The sequence below is a fragment of the Humulus lupulus genome, chromosome 9, assembly GCF_963169125.1.
Source record: "Humulus lupulus chromosome 9, drHumLupu1.1, whole genome shotgun sequence".
NCBI lineage: Eukaryota > Viridiplantae > Streptophyta > Magnoliopsida > Rosales > Cannabaceae > Humulus > Humulus lupulus.
The window spans coordinates 123,479,922-123,503,632 of NC_084801.1; the positions used below are offsets into that span (position 1 = coordinate 123,479,922).

The 23,711-nt window shown below is 35.4% G+C and overlaps 2 protein-coding genes across 2 annotated transcripts; both read right to left on the reverse strand.

The window, feature by feature from the left end:
• Window positions 1-272: 272 nt before the first annotated feature.
• Window positions 273-971, reverse strand: LOC133800005 (uncharacterized). Its single transcript, XM_062237988.1, has 2 exons — window positions 837-971; window positions 273-719 (listed from the first exon to the last, which is right to left on the reverse strand). Exons 1-2 carry the CDS (start codon window positions 969-971, stop codon window positions 273-275), a joined length of 582 nt encoding a protein of 193 aa, XP_062093972.1.
• A 3,563-nt stretch (window positions 972-4,534) lies between these two features.
• LOC133800006 (probable 2' cyclic ADP-D-ribose synthase BdTIR) lies at window positions 4,535-5,283 on the reverse strand. The gene is made up of 2 exons (XM_062237989.1): window positions 4,754-5,283; window positions 4,535-4,637 (listed from the first exon to the last, which is right to left on the reverse strand). Exons 1-2 carry the CDS (start codon window positions 5,281-5,283, stop codon window positions 4,535-4,537), a joined length of 633 nt encoding a protein of 210 aa, XP_062093973.1.
• Between the last annotated feature and the right edge of the window lie 18,428 nt (window positions 5,284-23,711).

Sequence of the window (23,711 nt, forward strand, 5' to 3'; positions counted from 1 at the left end):
TCTCGATCCCAATTATGGTTTATATGATCCCGCAGATTAGGGTGATTCCCTTGATTCCCTGTATGCCTTGGTTTGGTGTTATAAATGCTCACGGACCGAGTGTAGTCCAAGCTTTAACTTACGTAACTCGTAGCCCTTTCTGGATGCATGGCTCAATGATTACGAGGTGGGTCTCCTGCTGGCCTCCTTGTCCTAGCAGTTTGTGATCTTGACATTTGGCTTCCCAAAGGCCGATGAGCCCTATGATCTCGAGTAGCTTCTCTTTCGTTCCCCTATCCAGGCCGAGCCAGTCGGTTTCCATCTCGACTGCCGCTGCGAGATGGCCTCTGATGTGCAGTTCGCAAGACCTCTTGGAATGGCGAGGGGTGCCTTATTGGTGATGGTGGGTGTCTTATGGGTGACAGTGGTTGTCTACCATTGTCGGGCCTGGATGGTCCAGAGTTTGCTCGATCAGACTTCGGGTTTAGGTTCTGAGCTGCCGTGGGGGTTCGGTTATTACCCGTTTCTGCTGGTACTTTTGCAGTCGGGTTGGCAATAGCCTTAGCCCAGTTACTCCTCTGGGACCTTGGCTGAGTTGGCTGAGACGCCGGTGACGGCACTTGCTTCACCCTCCTAGCGGCCGTGCTCCCATGGGGACGTCCCCTAGGCCTCTGGGGAGGTGCTTGGGCGTTAGCAACCTGTCTGGCTAATTCTCCATTGCATTTTTTTGCCTCTGCCAACTATTTGCGCAGTTGGAGATTTTCAAGTTCCACAATTGGAACATATCTTTTGGTATTGTAATACATATCCTTGTCAGGCCTGGGGGCAGGCGGCCCCCGAGAGTTGGACGAATCAACCCTCTCTTCAGGATCTGGGTCCACCATGGGCTGCTTTCCAGGCCAGCATGGGAAGTCCTTAGCATGAGGAGTCTGCTCCTTAGGTATCTGGGACAAAGGTCGCTCACCAGTATTGGGGTTACTTGCAGCAGCCATTGATGATTCAAAATGCTTTTTTATTAAACAGGCTCACGTCTAGTTTAATGGCTCTCAATGAAAGCACCAAACTGTTGATGTCATTTTTCGTCAACTTAGAAATGAAGAGCAATTAAACAAAAATACCAGAGGAAACAAACAATATAGACACGATATTTTATGTGGTTCAGCAGTTAAAATCTGCCTAGTCCACGAGTCTGTGTTATTCACTTGTTGGAATTCTCTCAAAGCTTTCTATAAGCAATTTTATAGCGTCTTCCCCATACAAATTTCTCTCTCCCTTACATATGAATTGTTCCACTCTATTTATAGAGGGGTTTACTGAATATCTTCCCACGAATTTCGGGAAGATATGATACAAATCAATTAAAATAAATGCAATTAAATGCATTTAGTTACCACGTACACGTATATATCCCATGATATTTGGGATTTAATAACAGATTACATCTGATCCCTTAAACATAGGGATTTTACAACAATAAACATGTTCACACACAACTTACGAGCTTAGACACTAGACTCATATGCCTTCGAGACCGTTCATCCATCGCGAGCTTGACTCCTCGGTACGCCTTTGTTCTTAACAAGTAATGTTGACGATGTCATCCTCTTCGAGCTCACAATCCTTGAGCTCGTACCGTCTTGTCTGACGGCAGGAATTGAAGCATGAGATTTTTACAAGTGTTGAACTATTGCCATCGTGAGCTTCGAGCCTAACTTATAACTTATAACCTCCGAGACTATGTAGTTTCCAAGCTCACCAATTCCGATGTTGTCGCATTTACTGCTCAGCAAGACTTTGACTTTCTCATTAATGCTGATTACATGACGACTATGTTTATTTTGAGCTTACACCTTACGAGCATGAGTTTCGATATCAAGATTTCCATTCTCGAAATCAGGGTGTAACAAACCGTTTTTTATTTTTTTCGTTAACTTTAACGGAATATTCTTATATTTAACAGAATATTCTTATATTTAACAATAGATTGTAACACATGAATTAAACTTAAATAAATAAATAAATTAAAATATGATATTTTTGAAATATTTTACAATGATAATTATTTAAAAATAATAAAACTATACATTTTATAACTTAAATAAAATTTAATTAAACTTAAACTTAAACTTCACTTATTAGAATAATATCATATTATACATATAATATAATATAATCTACTATCAACTAGCAACAAACTTTTTAAAAAAAAAATAACAACAAACTTAAATTTAAAATTATATATAATATATAATCTCTTGTTGTCACGGCCAAATTAAAAAACTAGAACAAACATAACTTAAACATAAATAAATGAATTAAAATATGATATTTTTAAGATATTTTATGATAATTTAAATAATTAAATAATATTTATTTAAAAATAATAAAACCATACATTTCAATTTCTATGATACACTATGACTTTTTCTATTCATATTCTATTTATTATTAATTTCTTTTTAAATATTAATGTAATTTATATATATGTTATGTGGTGATGTAAATATATATATATATCAATGTTATGTTTAGATGTCATATATGTACAAATTATTACAAATTATTGATATAGATATTTATATATTATAGAACTGTAATTTATTCTATTATATATTAAACATCTTTTATTTATTTTTATGACTTTTTTATTTATTTAAAATTTATATGATAATTTAAAAAATATAATAAAAATAAACACATGTTTGAATAAGCATGTTTATAACTTTAAAACTAAACAAACATGCATTGCATGTTGCTTTTACATAGGAAATATATAAATTTAGAACATATACCTCATCAATTAATCACAAGGGAAAATATTAATTTAATTAAAAACTAAAGATTGGGAAAATCTAGTTTAAAATCAATAAGCTTTTAATGAAGCGTCTATTTTTAAACAAAATTTAAGTTAAATATTAATATATATATATTTATAGTATTGAGTGGAGAAAGAAATTACTTGGAAAAAAGAATAAATTTTATTTTTATGACTAAAAAATATATATGTGTCCATATTGCTATGTACATATATATTTATATATATGTTATTCTTCACTTTATGCAACATTTGGTATAGTTTTATGTTTTGTCACTTTGAGAAAGAAAAGTACAAATTGGCCAGATTATTTGCTCTAATAAAAAGTATGTGTTGATTTACTATTACTATTGAAAAAGCAGACATTTCCACCCTTCTCTAACTTTCAATATCTTGAGCTTTTTTTTTTTTCTTTCCTTCGGTGGCGGGCGGTGTATGTACGTATATCTGCAATCAAAGAAATCAAAGGAATTTAATCGAAATTTCTAGGAGAGAGAGATAGATTGTACGAATTTGTGATTGAAAAAATCACACAAATTATGACCTGTCACCGGCCGATTTTTGGCCTATAATTAATGACATTATCTCAATCTAATAGTGCATTTTTTTGCCCCATCAGCGTGGGACATCTTTTTGACACGTAGACAATATAATTTAATTTTTTATATGATAATATAAATTATAATTATTTATAATCTTTCATAAATTTTTAAAATTTTTTAAATAATTTATGATACTAAAAATAAGCTTCCAAATAACTTACGCGTGTATAAAACAAGTTTTAAAATACAAAACCAAATATTTAATACTTATATTAATATGAATTTAAATATTATAAAATATAGTTATAATAATATATAATACATAATCTTAATTTTTATTAAAATAATTATCATTTAAAAAATATTATCATATTATATATATAATAATTATATATTTTGGTTTAATTTTTTATTTAATATGTTTATGTTATTTTTTTTTATATAATATTTTTATTTATTTAAAATTTATATGATAATAATGATACAAATTTAATAAATTTTATAAATAAAACCAAACAAAAGTGGAGCAATCCTCCATTGTATGTTGTTTGTATAATGGTGTTAATTTTTATTGAATGTATTAATCTATGTTCATGTGAATTATATATATATATGTGATTAAGTTAAATGTATAAAATTCCTTATAAGACTCACATTATTTGGAATTGCACTCAATAACAGCATTTTAGAACTGTACAGAAAGAAAAAAAAAGGACAAGATTAACAAACAAATTAAAATACATTATCATCATGAAGAGTAATGAACACTAAATTTCTGAACCTATCATTAAATGATACAATAAGTTTCTATTTTTTACATTGACTTAAAAAAAAAACATTTGAATGAAATTGTACAACAAATGACTTTAGTTACAAAGATGTGGATCGATAAAATAGATCAATCTCACAATCTTTCTACACATGCTTGTGTTAGTAGTACTTTACACAGAGTTTAGCATAGGTCCACCAGTGCATGTGCAGTGTTACATTTCTTCGATCCCCTATACAACAAATTAATATTAATTTAATTCAAAGAACAAAAGAATTATTATTATTATTTTAGTACTACGTGACCTGACTAGTACTCCCATGGAATTTTCTGGGAACTGATCAGTATCATATATATATATATATATATAAGTCAACTATATGTATTTATATTTTATTTTTTCACTAATCCTTTGAAGATCATCATATATTATGTGCTGTAATTGATATTATCAAGTACTTCCTCTCCTTCTACTTCAATCAAATTTTCAATGACAGCATCTGTAGCCGTTTGTAAAAACTCCGACCAGTCCCTGAAAACACGTAATAGAGTTAGAAATGGTAAAACTTACTAAACTCGAGAAACTGAGACGAGCTCTTCCTCGTACTAAATATATTAGATATCACTTTTCTTAATTTATTTACTTACCCATTAACACTGTCGAAAGTAAGACCAACTGTAAATTTGGCTTCTTCAAGTGCTTTCTCAAACCTCTGGAGCTCAGATTTCGAAGAACTCACATTAGTGTTTTCCGAAACCCTAAGCTCGGAGGGCTTAACGTCACAGAACACCGGAATCACTCTCTTCCGAGTCTCCATTAGAAGAGCCAATTCATGAAGACAGAAGGGGGACTCGCAGTATCTTGGCGAGAATACCGCCACGCCGATCTTGCAACCGCGAATCCCAGCGTCGATTTTGTCGTACAAGTTGTCCCCTGGCTTCATGTTCTTGCTGTCAAGAAACGAGCTGAACCCTAGCCCGGAGAGGTGGTAGTGGAGGAGCCCCGCGGAGGTCTTTTTTGTGTCGATGCCGCGGTGGTTTATGAAAATGTCGCACGGGGGTGGCGGTCGAGGCACGCGTACCGGCGATGATGATCGGCGGAGTTGGTGTGGCCGGCTTAGCTTGTTACGGCCAGCCACCAAAGCGTTCTTGGTTAGGGCATGCATCGCACGCTGCATGGCTTCTCAAACAAGCTATATATATATATATTGTTAGGGTTTGATGTGATATGTTTAATATATACTCCTTTGTTACGCTGAAAAGAGAATAATAATAATGATCTCTTTTTTGTTTTATATTTTTAGTGTTGGAGAGAATTGTATATTTGAAGCTTCATATATCTATATATATATAGAGAGAGAGATTAGAGTAGTGGAGAAGAGGGGTTTGGTGTTGTGGTTCTTGAGAGATTATATTGAATTTGAAGGAAGAATTCTACCCATATTGTGAGGTTGGACCTTAGAAAATACGTGAGTAAGTGCCTTGAAATCTTCTGACTCCGATCTAAGATGTAAAAAGCCGTACGTACACAAATATAAACCCTTCAAACACGTTTAGTCTTGTGTTCCAAAAAATGTTATATATATATTCAGATTACGAGAGACTAAGATTACATAACGATTTGCTGACGAAGTCGTAAGTATTACTATTAGCACAATAAAAAAGCTTACGTTTTTTTTATTAGTATATAAATATATATAATATGACCTATTTTGGGTCCAACATATTTTGCATGGTCTCTTTCTTATATTGCAATGGGAAAATATATCTTTGTCTCCTTGAATGGTCATGTGTTTCCATTATAAGAAGAGAGAACTAAAGAAAAAAAAAAGTGGGGAAAAAACTAATAAAGAGCTTTATAGCTAGGCCCCCCAGAATATTCACTAAAACGACCTGGGAATTTTTAGGTTATTATTGGCTCATTTATGAGATAAAAATATTCATTTGAAAAGACATTAATTATTCGACAATAATACCAACATGAACAGTTCGTGTTTTATTGAAAGAGTAGTATAGTTAGTTATATGTCCTAACTAAAAATTTATTTTGTATGGAATTCTACATCGATCGGCGTAGTTGACCAATCGATATCATTTAAATTTTTAGAGTTCTGAGTTCTGACATTTATTTTGGCATAAATAAGTTTGATCATATAAATATATAGTAATTTCATTTTTTCTAAAAGGGAATTAAAAAGGCTCATTAAAATATTCGAATACCTAGCTAGCTATAGCTATGATCATGAACACAACCATTAATAGCTATACATAATCAGAATTGATTTATTTATAGAAGCTAGAGATATAGGTGATCCAGTCATCAATGATCGATATGATTTCCACGTTTGGATAAATTATAAGATCAGATCATATATAAATTAAACTAATGAAGTACATATAACATAAATATATATGATATATAAAGTTATATTATCCTGTAGCAAAAAAGACAATAATATTGTTTCTTTTACTTTTTAATTGTCTTTTTTCTTTTTGGCATCTAATTTACTGTATATTTTTAGTTTAAAGCTAGTATGTACATAGTAATAATATAGCTACACACCATATTTTATTGATATGTGTGTGTAAAATTAAAGATTTTATTGATCTACATAATGATTCCAATCTTTTTGTTTATTAAATATATAGTTTTCATAGCTAGCTTTGCAAAAAAAAAAAAAAAAAGATCAATATATTAATTCCATAACAGTGATCCATCAACATCTCAAAAAATAAAGGTTATGAAATGATGAGCATGACTTGGCCCCCCATATAATATTCTTATATAATTAAAAAAAAAAGAGTATGAAAACTCTATTTTATATATGCAGGCCCAACAAAAGAAAAACAACGTGGTTTGACTCAGTATATATATGCTTCTGTATGTGTCATTCATTTCATGTCTTATATATTTCTTGTTATTATTAACATGAAAAATAAGAAAATAAAGTGTGCTATGTGTGCTTACAGAAATAATTATACATACATTTTATCGTCTTTTTGTGGCATTAATTAGAAATATTTAACATTAATTATGATCATATCATAAAAAATTTCCCCTTACTTTTGAATTTAATAATTTATTTCATTATTTAATGTGTTCATTTGTCTGGGGGTCATGGAGTGATGTGTGAACTTTATGAAATGATCAACTCTAGCTTCATCATATATTAAAGTAATTATTAATTAATTAACGCAGAATATAATTACAGTGCATATTATATTATAATTATATATGGTTACAATAATCAACATTTTTGAGTTAAAATATATAGTTTTAATTTTTTAGTACTCACATAGGTAGGTAGAGTCGGAAAAGGACGCTACTACATTATGCAAAGTTACAAACATTCTACCAATTTTTTTTTAAAAAAAAATTACTAAAATTTTATTTAATATTACACCAAATATGATCAGATATATAATATAAAATTTTATTTTAAGATCCTAATGACTCTCCTCTTATATAGATCACACACTGTACAAATTATTTTAAATAAAATTAAAACATTGAATATGGTTAATAATATACTTAATTAGTTTATATATATATAGTGATATATGTATATATAGGGTACATGCATGCATATATATAAAAGTTTGATTCAACTTTTCAATTTAAGTTGAATAGGAAAAAAATATAGGGACAAATAAAGTAGGTCCTGATCACAGTCAATACAGGACTATTGAATTCCAATGCTTAATTAAACAACCTTACCCCTAGTTGACTTGAACATCAATTAAATTGAAATTTTGATTTAGTACTTCTTCTTCTTCTTCTTCTTCGTCCTTTTCTTTTTTCACAAGTATATAAAAACATGAACGTTCTTTATTTATATATGTATATATATATATATCTATAAATAAAGTGAAAAGACTTTATAATATTTTTTTACTACACAATATGAAAAGCCAGTAATTATATTTAATTTTACTACACAAATTTTGATTTGGAACGCAGCAATTAATTGTATAGGGTAACTAATTATATTGTTATTTTATTAATCTTTTCACTCTTGCTAAAATTTTTTATCTTTCAATGACATTATTATATATCCCATGATCAGCACAATAATAATTTCTTTTGTTGATAAAATGAACTGCATTGATAAAAATAATATAAGGGCCTATAACTGAAAGATTAAATCCCCAAAGGAAATCAGAGATGTCATCTAACCAAACAAGTTGTTGATCATCTTAGAGCAAAATAATAAATTTTGTGTAATTAAGAACAATTATAAAATTCTGAGAGATTGAAAATTATACTTACATTTTATTTTCTAGGCAGCTTCAGAGGCACTGTGAGGAAACATCTTATTATATTGATCCCACTTCTACATAATTACATTAATAATATATATATTAACTAATAATAAATTAAACTCAGTCCAAAATATAACATATATAATTTTCAGAAACTTGTATAAATATACTTTCGGTAGGTCAACTATTTCCCAATTACACAATTTTTCTTTCACAAATTCATTTGGTATATAAGTCAACCTAGCTATATATATATACTAGGTAAAAACAACGTACAATGCACGTTTGTTTAGTTTCAAAGTTATAAACAGCCTATAATTTTAATAAAAATTGGTTCACTTTTTAATATATATATATAATAGAATGGATTAAAGTCATAGTGTAGACAGTAATATACACGCATCAATTATTTTCAGTTTCTAATTTTTCTAACAATGTTCTTTATTGGTGAATTCGACGAAGAAAAAGAGCTTCAATCACTTGATAAAAACACAAACTATCATACAAATTTATTAGATAAAAAAATAAGTCGTTATTATTTTTAAATGAATATGATTTAATTATTTAAATTATCATAAAATATCTTTAAAATATCATATTTTAATTGTTACACCCAGATTTCGAGACCTGAGATTGTGAACTCGAAAGCTGGATTCGTCAGGTGTGAGCTCGTGATATCTAAAGTGCATGTTCGTGGTCCAGATGTCAAACCCTCGAAGCAAGGTGGCAACCTCGAAGATATGTAACCTCGAAGTTCTTTCTAAGCTCGAAAGACATAGCATCGGAGTATATCCGTTGTCGGGTGTCTGCGGATCAAGTAGCCCAAGCTTGGCATGAGTACAAGCTTGGAGTGTAACAACCTCGATGGTATTTACCCGCTCCAAGCTGGTCTTGGGGCAAGGTGACTAACTCATAACTTATCTATAGATCTGGACCGACATGATGCTGATTGCCAACCTCGAACGACTTAATGGGTCATCTGATGAGACGCGTTCCATGCATTTAAAGATATTTATTGTTGTAACATCTCAACATTAAAGGGATATTAACAAGTCTGTTATACGCCCCCTGGTCTTCAGGGGACGTTTCCTTGTATATAGGAGTTACAGAATTTAATATCATTATTTTCATTAATAAATAAGAGTATCTTCCCGAAATATGTGGAAATGAACTTTGAGAACCCTCTATAAATAGGGAGTTCATGAACATTTGTAAAGGACAGATTTTTGATATCTTGAGAGAATTTATGGAGAATTCATCCCTGAAGGATTTCCAGAAAACTCCAAAGTCTTAATAAAATAGACTCGTGGACTAGGCAAAGTTAACTGTTGAACCACGTAAAATTCTTGTTGTCCTACTATATTGTTCATCTACGCCATAGTTCTTATTGTTTAATTGCTCTACATTTCAAGTTGACGAAAAATGGCATCAACAGTTTGGTGCTTTCATTGAGAGCCTTAAGCAATACAATCCCTGATCAGCTATGGCCGCGAATGATCATAATGTTCCTGAAGAAAACTATCCACAACGCCCTGGGAAGCAGCCAATGACAAATCCAGAACCTAAAGAGAGAAGTGAGTCCTCCGATTCTCGAGGACCTCCAGCGCCTCCGGCTCCCAGGGACGATGAGGACATGTATTATAATCCCGAACGGTACGTCCCCATTGTGGAACTTGAAAATTGACAGTTAAGAAAACAGTTGGCTGAGGCAAAGAAGAGGAACCAGGAGTTGGCTAGGTTAGCCGCGGAGGCGTAGGCGGCTCAGCCTCAACCTCCATAGGAGAACCAAGCCCCACCTCCGCGGGACGTTCATGTTCCTCCCCGAAGGCCTCGTGGGCGACCTCGGAAAAATGCTGCCACAAGAAGAACGAAGCAACCTCCGCCACTGTTAGAACAACCTGCTCCCTCGAGGCCCCGAAGAAACACTCGAGCTAGGGCTCCGGTTAACTCAAGTGCAGAGTTACCAGCAGAAACTGGGAATAACCGAGCCCTTACAGAGGCTCGGACTAAGATTCCTGGTAGCACACAGAATGTTACTAAGCCAGCACACGGGAACATCCAGACCCCGAAATGGGTGGCAGCCACCGTCACCCATACGGTTCCCTCTGTCACCAATAAGATATCCCTCACCACCTCGGAGGAACGCACAACCAACTCAGGGTGATGAGGAAAGGCGGGCAGGACAGAAACAGGGGAATAGAGAAGCTGCTAGGGAACAGAGAGCCGCCCAGCCTACGAGAAGCCAAATGTTTCGGTCTCGCACTGCAAAGACGAGGTAGCATGAAAGAAATCCATCTCGGAACAATCATGCGACAAGCCTCGCCAGTGACGACTCAGGGGACACCAGATCAGTCAGCATGTATGATCAAGGACGTAGAAATACTGGAAACCAAAGGAACCACTCCGACCTGCGGGAGCACCTGAATCAGAATCGGGGTAGTGGTAATCCCTCGAACCCAGACCTGAGAGATCGCCTAAATGGGCGCAAAGATCCCCTGCGAAGACGCGAGCCTGGAATTGTGATCAATGATAGCCAATTTCAGGCGAGACCCCCTGTGGACCCAGTTCAAGATAGAATTGATCAGCTGGAAAGAGCATTTAGGATCTTGCAGAATGAGCGAGGTCGAAGTCGAGACGAGGATTCTGATGAGGAACTCGAACCATTCGCTCCCCATATTTCCAACACTCTGTTTCCTCAAGGGTTTCAGATTCCTCATGTCTCGCCTTTTGAAGGGAAATCCGACCTGTACAGTCATTTGAGTACATTTAACACCATAATGAGAGCAAGTAATGTGGGTTACGAGCTCAGATGCATGTTATTTCCAGCATCGCTTACAGGACCAGCAAAAAATTGGTTCGAAAAATATAAGAGACATTCAATCACTTCTTGGGATCAGCTATCAAAAGATTTCAAGAAGCAGTTTAGAGCCATGATCGGGGTAAGACCCGAGGCATCGACCCTGACCAACATTCGGAAACAGCCAAGTGAAACGTTGAAGAGCTACCTTACAAGGTTTAATCTGGAGGTCGCCCGAGCTCGGGATGTAGACGACAGCGGTCATCTAATGGTCGTCCAAGCTGGGGTAATGCTGGGAAGTCCCTTCTGGGATGATATGTAGAGGAAGCCTGTGAGGTCCTTAACCGAGTTTAATTGACGAGCTCAGAGGTTTGTCAATGTAGAAGAGGCGAGGTCAACGCTGAATATGACCTCTCAGCCCATAACTACAACGATAAACGTAAACTCTGCCTTGACCTCGGCACACCCATCAGCCTCGAAACCCCTGCTTAAAACCCTTCCAAAAGGAAGAAGAATGAAGGGAGTAATCCCGAGGCGGAAGGAGGAAATAAGAAGAAAGGGGAGAGGTATTTCTCCGTGTACAAGGTGTACACCAAGCTCAACGAGTCTCAGGAGAATATTTACCTGGCTAATGAAAACCAGGTCCCTTTCAGGCATCCAGACCCCATGAGAAATCAAAAGTTCAAGAGAGACTCCAGTAAATACTATCGATTTCACAGAGACACTGGGCACACTACTGATGAATGTAGGCAACTGAAGGATGAGATCAAAGGGCTGATCTCAAGAGGATACTTCAGGCAGTATGTTAGGAACCAGAACAATAACCAGGCTTCTACCAGCCAGAGGACAGCAGCGCTGCCGCCTGCCCAAAACAACAATTCACGAGCTAGGGAAGAAGAGAAACCCCCTCCGATTGATGGAGAAGATGTGATAACCATCTCGGGCGGGCCTCACCTCGCAGGATCGGGCAAGAATGCCCAAAAGCGATACGTGAACGATCTAAAAACTAGGGACGGGTCCCTTATGAACCCGAACCTAGAGCTCCAAAGTACCAAAAGATTGAATCTCAGCCGATAACCTTTACTGAGGATGACGCGTCCCATGTTCAGTTTCCTCACAATGACCCACTGGTCATCACTCTCCAGCTCGTGAATAAGAGAGTTCACCGAGTTCTCATTGATAATGGGAGCTCAGTGAACATTCTCTATAAGGCCACCTTAGAAAAGATGGGACTCGCGCTTCGAGACCTAAAAGCTTGTGCAACGACATTGTACGGTTTTTCAAGAGAGGGGATTGCCTGTATGGGGTCCATTGAACTCCCTGTAACCTTGGGAGACTACCCAATCTCAGCAACCAAGATGATGGAGTTTGTAGTAGTGGACCTCCCATCGGCCTACAACGTGCTGCTCGGCAGACCCGCCCTAGTAGGGCTGGGGGCAGTCTCGTCTGTAAGGCATTTGACCATCAAGTTCCCGACTCCTAGTGGCATCGGGACGTTGAAGGGAGACCAGTTAGCTGGGAGGGAATGCTATAACATTTCCATAAGAGGAAAGAAGCAGGCGAGCACACAAGTGCTCTTCATTATTCAGAATAAGGACGGGGCAGTCCTAAAGATTGATTAAGAAATCGACCCAAGAGTGGAGGAAAAAACTAATCTCGAACCATTGGAAGAGCTCGAAGAAGTCAGGCTCAAAGAATCAGACCCCCCGAAAACAGTAAAGGTCGGGAAAAACCTCCACGAAGAAACCAAATAGCAATTAATTTTCTTTTTGAAGAAGAACCAGGATGTCTTCGCATGGTCACATTCGGACATGATAGGAATACGTCCAAATGTAGTGAGCCACACGCTAAATATCGATAAAAGCTTCCCGCCGAAGCAGCAAAAGCGAAGACAACTGGATGACGATAGGAAAAAGGCCCTTAAAGAGGAGGTCGACAGGTTAAAAGCAAACCGATTCATTAGGGATGCTTTTTACCCCGATTGGGTAGCCAACCCGGTGCTAGTCCTGAAGCCTAATGGGACATGGCGAACCTACATTGATTACTCGGACCTCAATAAGGCTTGTCCTAAGGACTGTTTTCCTTTACCACGGATCGACCAGCTCGTGGATGCCACGGCAGGGCATGGACTAATGTCATTCATGGATGCCTATTATGAATATAACCATATTGCCATGCATGCCCCTAACCAGGAGCATACGAGCTTCATAACAGACAAAGGGTTATATTGTTATAAAGTCATGCCATTCGGGCTCAAAAATGCTGGAGCCACTTACCAGCAGCTTGTGAACATGATGTTCTCCGAACAAATAGGGAACAACATGGAAGTTTATGTTGACAATATGTTAGTCAAATCTCAACTTAACAATAACCATGTTGATGACCTTGAAGAATGCTTTGCCGTGCTACAGAAATATAACATGAAGCTTAACCCTCAGAAGTGCTCTTTCAGAGTATCTTCAGGAAAATTCCTGGGTTTCATTGTAAATGCTCGAGGAATAGAAGCTAATCCAGACAAGATCTAGGCTCTGATCGATATGCCTTCACCTCGAAAACACAAAGATGTCCAGAGTTTGACTGGCAGGATGGCGGCACTAAGTAGGTTTATCTCAAAATCTACAGACCGTTGTCTTTCGTTTTTCAACCTGTTGAGGGGAGGCAAGAAATTTGAATGGACAGAGGAATGCGAGTTGGATTTTCAAGAACTCAAGAAACACCTCGCAGAACCTCCCATCTTGTCAAAACCCATTACGGGAGAAGTTTTGTACTTGTACCTTGCTACGACCGAGCACGCCATAAGCGCGGTACTCGTGCGGGAAGAGGAAAAAGTGCAAAGGCCCGTGTATTACGTCAGTAAAAGATTACTGGGGGCAGAATCAAGATATCCCTTGATGGAGAAGTTAGCTTTCAGCCTAATTCACTCATCTCGAAAGCTTCGACCCTATTTTCAAGCGCACCCCATCCATGTACTAACTGATCAACCACTAAGACAAGTCTTGTCCAAGCCAGAAGCTTCAAGTCGACTGCTTAAATGGGCTGTTGAACTCGGACAATTCGAGATCACCTATCATCCAAGGATGACCATTAGGGGGCAACCCTTGGCAGAGTTCATAGTGGAGTGTACTGGTATGGCCAACGATGAAGTTATAACCCCGGTCCACGAGCTGTGGAAACTTTACGTTGACGGGTCATCTAATGAAAATGGATCGGGGGCAGGAGTAATTTTGATCACCTTTGCAGGAAGCCGATTTCACTCTGCCTTAATATTTGACTTCGACACGTCAAATAACGAGGCCGAGTACGAGGCTTTACTGGCGGGACTTCGCATAGCCAAGGAGCTCAAAGCTAAAGCAATACATTGCTACAGCGACTCCCAACTAGTGGTTAACCAAATCTTGGGAGAGTACCAAGCTCGTGGTATGAGAATGGCGGCATACTTAGAAAAGGCAAAATCAGCATTGGAGCATTTCGAGTTCTATGCGATAGAACAGGTCCCCCAAGAGCAAAACTCGAACGCGGACGCCTTAGCCAGGCTCGCTACCTCTACCGAGAATGACGAACTGAATGTCGTACCAATTGAACATCTCTCGGCACCTAGTATTGACGAGCCAGAACTGGAGGATGTGTGTATGATCAATTCCGAGCCTACCTGGATGACTCCGATAGTTGAATATCTCTATACCGGCATTCTCTCGGAAGAACGGACCAAGGCTCGAAAGTTGATGTATCAAATCCCTCGTTATACCATTGTAGATGGAAGGCTGTATAGAAGAGGATATTCCATGCCACTACTTCGGTGTGTGACTCCACCCGAAGCTAAGAAAATCATAGAAGAAATTCATGAAGGGTTCTGTGGAGACCATACTGGGGGGCATAGTCTGTCCAAGAAAATCATATGCCAGGGATACTTCTAGCCTACCATCAAATCAGACTCGTTCGACTACGTAAAAAGGTGTGATAAGTGCCAACGATTCGTCACAATTCCTTGAGCTCCACCATCCGAACTAACTATGATGACCTCCCCATGGCCATTTGCGGTATGGGGAATTGACCTCATAGGCTCCCTTCCCACTGGCAAGGGCGGAGTAAAATACGCGGTAGTCGATGAAGATTACTTCTCGAAGTGGACAGAAGCTGAACCTTTGGCGACAATAACCTCAAAAAAAGTCCTTGACTTTGTGGTGAAAAACATCATATGTCGATATGGAATGCCAAGGAAGATTGTGTCTGATAATGGTACCCAGTTCGACAGCGATCTGTTTACCAACTTTTGCAAAAAAAAAAGGGATAATAAAGAGCTTCTCGTCAGTGGCCCATCCCCAGGCGAATGGCCAGGTCAAAGCTGTAAACAAAACCCTGAAAAGTACGCTGAAGAAAAAGTTGGAAGAAGCTAAAGGAAGATGGCCAGAAGAGTTTCCCCAGGTTCTGTGGGCGTATAGGACCATGACCCGTACATCCACAGGACATACCCCATTCTCTCTGGCATACGGTTGCGAGGCTATGTTGCCAATCGAGGTCGAAATTCCCACGATCCGAGCCCTCGCTTATGTTCAAACCTCGAACCACTCTTAGCTCGAAGAAAATCTAGACCTAATCGAAGAAAGAAGGAACGAAGCTCAATTAAAAAATGATGCATACCAACAGCGAGCTACCCGGTACTTCAACAAAAGAGTTCGAGATCAAAAATTCGGCGTAGGAGATTTGGTGCTAAGGCGGGTATTCTTGGCGACACGAGATCCAGCAGCTGGTGTGCTCGGGCCAAATTGGGAAGGACCTTATAAGATACAATCAGTCGTCCGACCTGGCATATACAAGTTGGCAAGATTGGATGGAAGTCTGATACTGCGAGCATGGAATGGCGAACACCTACGACCTTACTATCAATAGTGTAGAAAGGATGTTGCCTATAACCATGCTTGTTTATCTGTACTGTTTTTCTATTTTTTGATTTTTTCAAATAAAGTTTGATTTCATTTAATATGCGGTATTTTTTGCAATCTCTCTTAATTTGATAACCTATGATCACACTCATAGGATATTAAGGGGGCATTAGTGGTACATATACCATCAGCTTGAAAAAATAAAATAGCATATACGAAACACATATAACTGTTTGGATATAACCAAATGCGCGAAATGAGATAAGTAAGGATATAACCAAACTGTCAAAAACATAAAAGTGTTTGGACATAACTAAATGCGCGAGCTGAGATAGTTTGGATATAATCAAATTATCAAAAACATAAAAATGTTTGGATGTAACCAAATATGCAAACTAGATTAAAAATATAAGTGTATGGATTACAAACCTAACACGACCTTAATAGGTTTGGAACAAACCAGCTAAAACTAATCGACAGTAAGTTGGAACATAACCCACTTCATGTTAAGTCGAGATCGAGGATGGAGTATCTTGCAAAACAATAGTTTTAACCTCATAACCTCGGGGAGCTAACCGAGGACGAGAAAAACCAACTAAAAAAGTAAGATACAACTAAACCATTTGCATTACACACCATATAAGTACTTGCGGGTGCATGGTAAAAGTAATATCCGACCTTGACAAATAACGAGATCAGAAGCGGATAATTCAAGCAAACTGTGCATGAATGCATTGAATCTCAAGCTTAAATCCAAATTATGTTTGTATGAATAAACATGCTTATAATTCACTTTAATTTAAATTATGCAAAATATTTCGACCCAAGAAATGTAAAGCAAGGTGCATTAAAGTAAATTCAAAAAAGTAATATCATAAAGGACAACTCTTTCACGAGCTGCAAAATTGTCTCGGCCCTATGGGCATAAATAAATATAAAAAAGGGCTATTACAAAAGATTCAAAGGGACACAGCCCCGAGGCAAGAATTAAGAAGGAGGAACATTCTCCTTGGCCTTCTCAGCATCAGCGTCCCCTCCAGCTCTCTCCGCCTCATCTCGAGCAGTCTCCTCATCATCCAGCCGAGCCTGCCGTTGGGCCACGAGCTTCGCTTCAAGAGGGCCTAGGAAGCTGGTGTCGAGGTCGACGTTGTTGGCCCAGATTCTGTACATGGCCATGTCGACTGCCCGGTCCTTCTTCTCCTTAAACTCCTTAAGAAGACGACTCTTTTCACCTTCCATGATCTTGAAAGTGGCAGCCTTCTCTTCTTCAAGCTTGGCATTGGTCTCCTTGACCCGGGCATTCTCCTGTTCAAGCTCTGCGAGCCGGGCATTCAGCTTTTCAAGCTCGAAAGACTTGTTCTTTAGCTCCTCAGCTCCTACCTCCACCTGTGCCTTTGTTGCCTAGAGCTCATCACTCAGTTTGAGCTCAAGATCCTTCGCCTCCTGAGTAATTGACAAGCTCGAGTGGACTCGGGCATTCTCCTGTTTAAGTTTATGTTTGTTCTAGTTTTTGATTTTGACAGTGACAACAAAAGATTATATATTATATGTTTAATATAATATTAAGCTTAAGTTGAATGAAATTTTATTTAAGTTGTAAAATATATAATTTTATTATTTTTAAATAATTATCATTGTAAAATATCTCAAAAATATCTTATTTTAATTTGTTTAATTATTTATTTTTCTAATTTTATTTAAGTTTAAGATATGTTTACAATCTACCGTTAAATATAAGAATATTCTGTTAAATATTATTTTTAAATAATTATCATTGTAAAATATCTTATTTTAATTTGTTTAATTATTTATTTTTCTAATTTTATTTAAGTTTAAGATAAGTTTACAATCTACTGTTAAATATACGAATATTCTGTTAAATATAAGAATATTCTGTTAAAGTTAATGGAGAAAAATTAAAAAACCGTTAAAACCAAGAATTTCCGTTATCAACATATTTTTTTATATATAAGAGATATATACTAGGCATAAACAATGAAAGATTTGTTTAGTTTTAAATTTATTAAGTTTTTATAATTGTCATATAAATTTTAAATAAATAAACAATATTTTATATACATATAAAAGAATGTCATTAACATATTAAAATAAAAATTAAACCTTTTATGATTTTTTTTCAAATATATATGATAATATTTTAGACCATAAACTACACTATTTTATGTATAAAACATTCATGATATTATTCAAATCACACATTTATAATTGAAGAAGAAGCTTGTTTAATCTTGATAGAAGATAAATGTTATTCTAATTTGTTATGTAGTTATATGTTTTCTTTATAAATATAAATAATCAAATTTTAAATAAAAATTATTATGTATTATATATTATTATAGTAATGATATTTTATAATATTTGAATTTATATTGATATAAATATTAAATATTTAGTTTTGTATTAAATATTATTATAATACATATATTTTATAATATTTAAATTTATATTAATATAATTAATAAATATCTATTTTTAATAACTTTTAAAGGCATATTCCTTTAAATGTTTGTAATATTCTGTTGAAGTTAAAAAAAATCGTTAAAACTAAGAATTTTTGTTATTTACACATTTTTTTATATAGAACATATATATATATAGGATAATTCTATGGTGCATACTTTTTGTGTTTTCTGGCTTATGAACAGTTTTCGGGATGATTTTTTTATGACCGTGTATATTGTACGTATTTAGGGCATCATGCAAATTTTCAGGAAATTTTGAATAATTTACAGTGTTGTAAACTAGGTTTAAACATGCTATTTTCTACATGCATAAAAAAAATTAGTCACGCGTACAACAACTTATTTGAACATAGTTTTTGACATTGTAAATTATTCAGAATTTCCTGAAAATTTGGAGAATGCTCTAAATAACTACAATAAATACAGTCATAAAAAAATCGCGCTGAAAACTATTCATGAGCCAGAAACACAAATATGTGTGTGTCACTTTCTTAGTAATTAGAAGTGAAGTAATCAAATAAAGAGAATATATTATTTGGTTGTATAAGTTCGATTAATATGAAAAACATCAGATTTTTTACTCTATGTATTTACAATTAATTAATTCTTAGTATTCTAATTTAGTAAAAAACAATTCTTAATTTTTTTAAAGACCCAAACATCTTGAATTTTAATATATATATTAAAATATTTACGATTAATTAATTCTTAGTATTCTAATTTAGTATAGAAATATATTTTTTTAAATTGTTTTTAATATAAAAACAAAAAGTAAATAATAAAAATTAATTAATATAATTTTATTTTTTCATGAAATAATATTTAGTAAAACAAAAATAATCATATCATATTTATATAAAAACACCCATTGTATAAATATGTTTGGAATATTTTTTTTTAATATTATGATATATGTGTGTATTAATTTGTAGTATGTCACGTTAATAATACATCATGTTCTATATTATATATTTGAATAAATAACATTTTTGCCCCCCGAACTATGACTACTATATGATCATGCCCCCTAAATGATTCGCAATGTTGAAAATTCCCCCGAACTATGCACATTACTAAAATATATGAGACTTCTGATAGATTTTGTCCTATGTGGCTAACAGATTGATGCCATGACATTTTGTCTATTGATGTGGCAGTGCCATGTGTAGAATAATTATCAATTTTGCCCCCCAAACTTTGACCACTACCAAATTATACCACTTTTATAAAAATATATATATGTTTTTTCTTAAAAATAATAATTAAATCCTTAATAAATAAAGAGTTTAATTATCAACAAATAACTCTTTTTTACTTTTTATTTTACAATATTAATTAAAATTATTTTAGAATGAACATTTAAAATAAATACTAAAACAAAGAAAAAACTTTTAATTAAAAAGGTGGATGAAAGACTTAAATAAATAAATAAAAATTTGAATTTAAGAGGAGGAGGACAAATGGGAAAACTTTGTTTTAGGATTTATTTGTTAATTTTTATATTAAAATATATTTATTTTATATTGTAAAAGAAAAGAAAAAGTAAAAAAAAAGTTATTTGCTATTAATTAGATTTTTAATTTTTGAGTATTTTAATTTTATTTAATTAATTTGAAACTTTTAGTATTGTTTATTTTCTTAATTTTATAAAATGATTTTTTTTTTAATTTTTAAGGATTTAATTATCATTTTTAAAAAGAAAAAAAAATTAGTCTTAATAAAAATGACACAATTTGTTAGTTGTCAAAGTTCAGGGGGCAAAATTTCAAATTATTCTACACATGGCACTGTCACATCAAGAAACAAAATGCTATATCATCAATCCGTTAGCCACCTAGGATGAAATCTAACAAAAGTCTCATATTTCTGTAACGTGCATAATTCGGGAGGAATTTTTAACATTGTGAATCATTCGAGGGGCACGATTATACAATGGTCATAGTTCGGGGAGCAAAAATACTATTTATTCTAAATTTTTTTTGTTATGTATGTTTAATTATCAAGATATGAAACTTGTAGGAATAACGCTCTCTTACACAAAAAATACTATATTTTTGTTTATCCATTGAGAAAATTCTAAGAATTAATTTGAGCAAGTACAATAGAATTAATTTATTGGTACGGTATAAGTGCTATATAGAGGATAATCAATTTCATACATATACGAGTGCTTGTGACTTTTTTTTTCCACGAACTTTCTTATTTGGCTACAAGGGGCATATATTATTATTATTATTATTATTATTATTATGACAAGGAAATCAAAGAAATTAAGTTCCATTTAAAAAAAGAAAAAGCATGCAATAAATTATGTTCATGAACTTATGCATGGATTTTGTATAGTGTGTTCGATGTGAACCAACCATATAATGCCAAAAGAAATCGGATCAATAGAAAATGACTTGCCAACCAAGATAAATATAGATTTTACATTAGCGTTTAAGTTATTATCGATTCTAGAAGGTTATTGGAATTAATAAGAGTTATTATGGATTCTAAAAAGTTTTATTATTAGGAGAAATTTAGAATTAATTTGAATATGTACAAAAGAAAATTATTTAGAAAATATTATAAATTAATGGGATATGCAACCTGTTGTCTCTGTTTTCACAAAGTGACAGTGACACACATTAAAAAGCAATTAAGACTTCACAGAAGTTGACTAAGTCCTCTGGAGTTTGCTTTGAGCTCCATGGGAGGTAAGCCATGCCTTCAATCACAGTTCACCACCACTGGAGGAGTGTGTCATTGTGGAAATTACTTCCCAAGGACTATGTTCAAGGATAATGCTCCAAGTGTCATTACAAGACCGTCTCATCCATGCATATCCTCCATGTCTGCGAGAAGCCTCTTCCAGACATGGAGAAGGGTTGTCAAGTGTCAAGCACAGTGACCTTGGACCACAAGCAGCCAATTGACACTTACTGTTGCGCAGATCATGGTGTCAATCTTGTACAAGTGATAGCAGGATGTCTCACGACGCTGCCTGACATGAGAAAATGTGTTGTTACCCTCTTGACACTCTCAGGAGCGCGTTGGTCAATAATGTAGTAGGTTGGTACCTCGTATTGAGCCCACTGAGACACGCATGGGCCCACCAGCACCTTAATTTGAGAAATTTATCATTTATTGTACATTTAAGTCTCCATTTAGAGAGATAATTGTAATTAGCCCTCATTAGGAAATTAATTGCCCTCAGCCCTCTATAAATAGGGCCAGGGCACACTTTGTAAAAGATCCTTGATTTATTTCTTATTTTCAGAGCACGCCAAAACGCTGCTTGAAAACCCCCATAAGAGCTTGACATTTGCAAGTTCTTCACAACCTAAATACAAGTGACTCATGGAGTAGAGTTGATTCACAACTGCACCACGTAAAATCCCGTGTCTCAACTTGTAATTCTTTAAGCTTGTTTTAAATAGTTGGTAGCGAAATTTCTAGTTAACATTTTGGTGCTTTCATTGAGAGCTCAAAGAAAGCTTGAGTTGCAACAATGGTAACCACAAGAAGGAATCTCTCTGACGACGATTGCCCAATTGCCGCTGTGGGAGGAGAACCAAGCCAACCACCTCCACCAACTAATCCAGAGGTGGGTGATAACGAAGACTACGATGGAAAAGACAGAGACACTACTACCAAAAATGCTTTTTAGGACTCGTATTGCGAGCCCTAAAAACGTTTTTAGGACACGCCCCCCGCAAGCCCTTTGTTTGAGAGTCTTAAAAAGTCGCCCATCGCTAACTCAATCAAGTCCACAGACAACTACCTACTTTCTATCTCTACTGGCAATGCTCTAACCCATCTCCTAGAGACTACAAGTTCCCTGGTCAGCAACAAAGTCTTGAATCCCCTAGCATACAAATCACTAGGTCTATACAACCGATCTATAACTCTAGCAGATACAAATGAATGAGTAGCCCCTAAGTCAACCAATGTAGTAAATGAAGAACCGACACTAGAAATCTGACATGTCACGACCGAGGGGCTAGCCTCAGCCTTAGTCTGGCTCAAGGTAAATACTCTGGCGGGAGTGAGGCTGTCGCTCTACCTCGATTCTTCTTTCCTGGCTTGTGGGCATTCCTTCCTCAGGTGACTAATACCCCCATAAGTAAAGCATGTTTTGATTCTGTACTTTCCCTGATGTCGTCGTCTGCACCAAGGACACACTGGGAAAATCCTCCAGTTGTCTCCCCCGCCTTGATGGCCACTGAAAGCACCCCGTGCCCTCCTATTTGAGCCAGGAGGAACAAAAGAATCTGGGGCCCTTCTCTTCTATTCACTGGGGCCACTACCCCGGATGGATCCAGTTAAAGGAGGCACCATCCTTCGAGCATCGTGCCTAGCGGCACCTTCTCTCCATATCTGATTCTCGCCCCCCTGAGCAATAAGGGCCTTCTCCAATTCCTATGCATAGGTGGTAGTTCCCGGATCCAATGTTATCTTGAGATCACAGGCGATCATAACGTTCAACCCCCGCACAAACCAATCTCTCCGTGCCTTATCAGTAGGCACCAAGTACGTTTACACCCTATGATGACTCCAAGGAGGAGACGTTGAATATCTACAAAGTGTCCCTATGGGAGACGTCATAGGTACCTACAACGTCTCCCTTGGGAAGATGTTGAAAGTATGCCATGTCTCCCTAGAGAAGACAACATAAGCTTTTTCAAATTTTTTTGTTTATATTATCCGAATATTTTTTCTTCTGAATTTATAATTATTTTTTATTTATATTATATTTTATTAATTAAATATATTATTTTGTTCCAATGCGTTAAATTAATTTTGCTCAAATCACTTTCCTCAAAAAAGTTTTTTTGCCCAAATTTGAAAGTAATACACATATTTATTCAAACACAAATCTAGAATAAGAAAATCAAATCAATATTATTACACAAAAAACCAAATTCATAAATTTATACAAACACAAACAAAATATGATTTTAGCATTGATCCATTAAGATTTATTGTTTGATATAGTAGAAAACTCTACAATATGAATCACATAGAACAAAATGCAGAGATTGGGAACTTATTAGCCAATTAATTACCACACCCACATTATAGACTCATCCCAGACTGAAATTTACAATATATATATATATATAAGTATAAATAAAAGCCACCCCATCCATAGGAAGAAATTCGTTGTCGCCATCAACTCCAAGAAGACCAAGATCTCGT

Coding starts and splice junctions, on each gene's coding strand:
- LOC133800006 (XM_062237989.1), bottom strand. CDS start 5,283: ATGCAGCGTGCGATGCATGCCCTAACCAAGAACGCTTTGGTGGCTGGC. Junction 4,638..4,753: donor ACTTTCGACAGTGTTAATGG/GTAAGTAAATAA, acceptor ACGTGTTTTCAG/GGACTGGTCGGAGTTTTTAC.
- LOC133800005 (XM_062237988.1), bottom strand. CDS start 971: ATGGCTGCTGCAAGTAACCCCAATACTGGTGAGCGACCTTTGTCCCAG. Junction 720..836: donor ACCCAGATCCTGAAGAGAGG/GTTGATTCGTCC, acceptor CTGCGCAAATAG/TTGGCAGAGGCAAAAAAATG.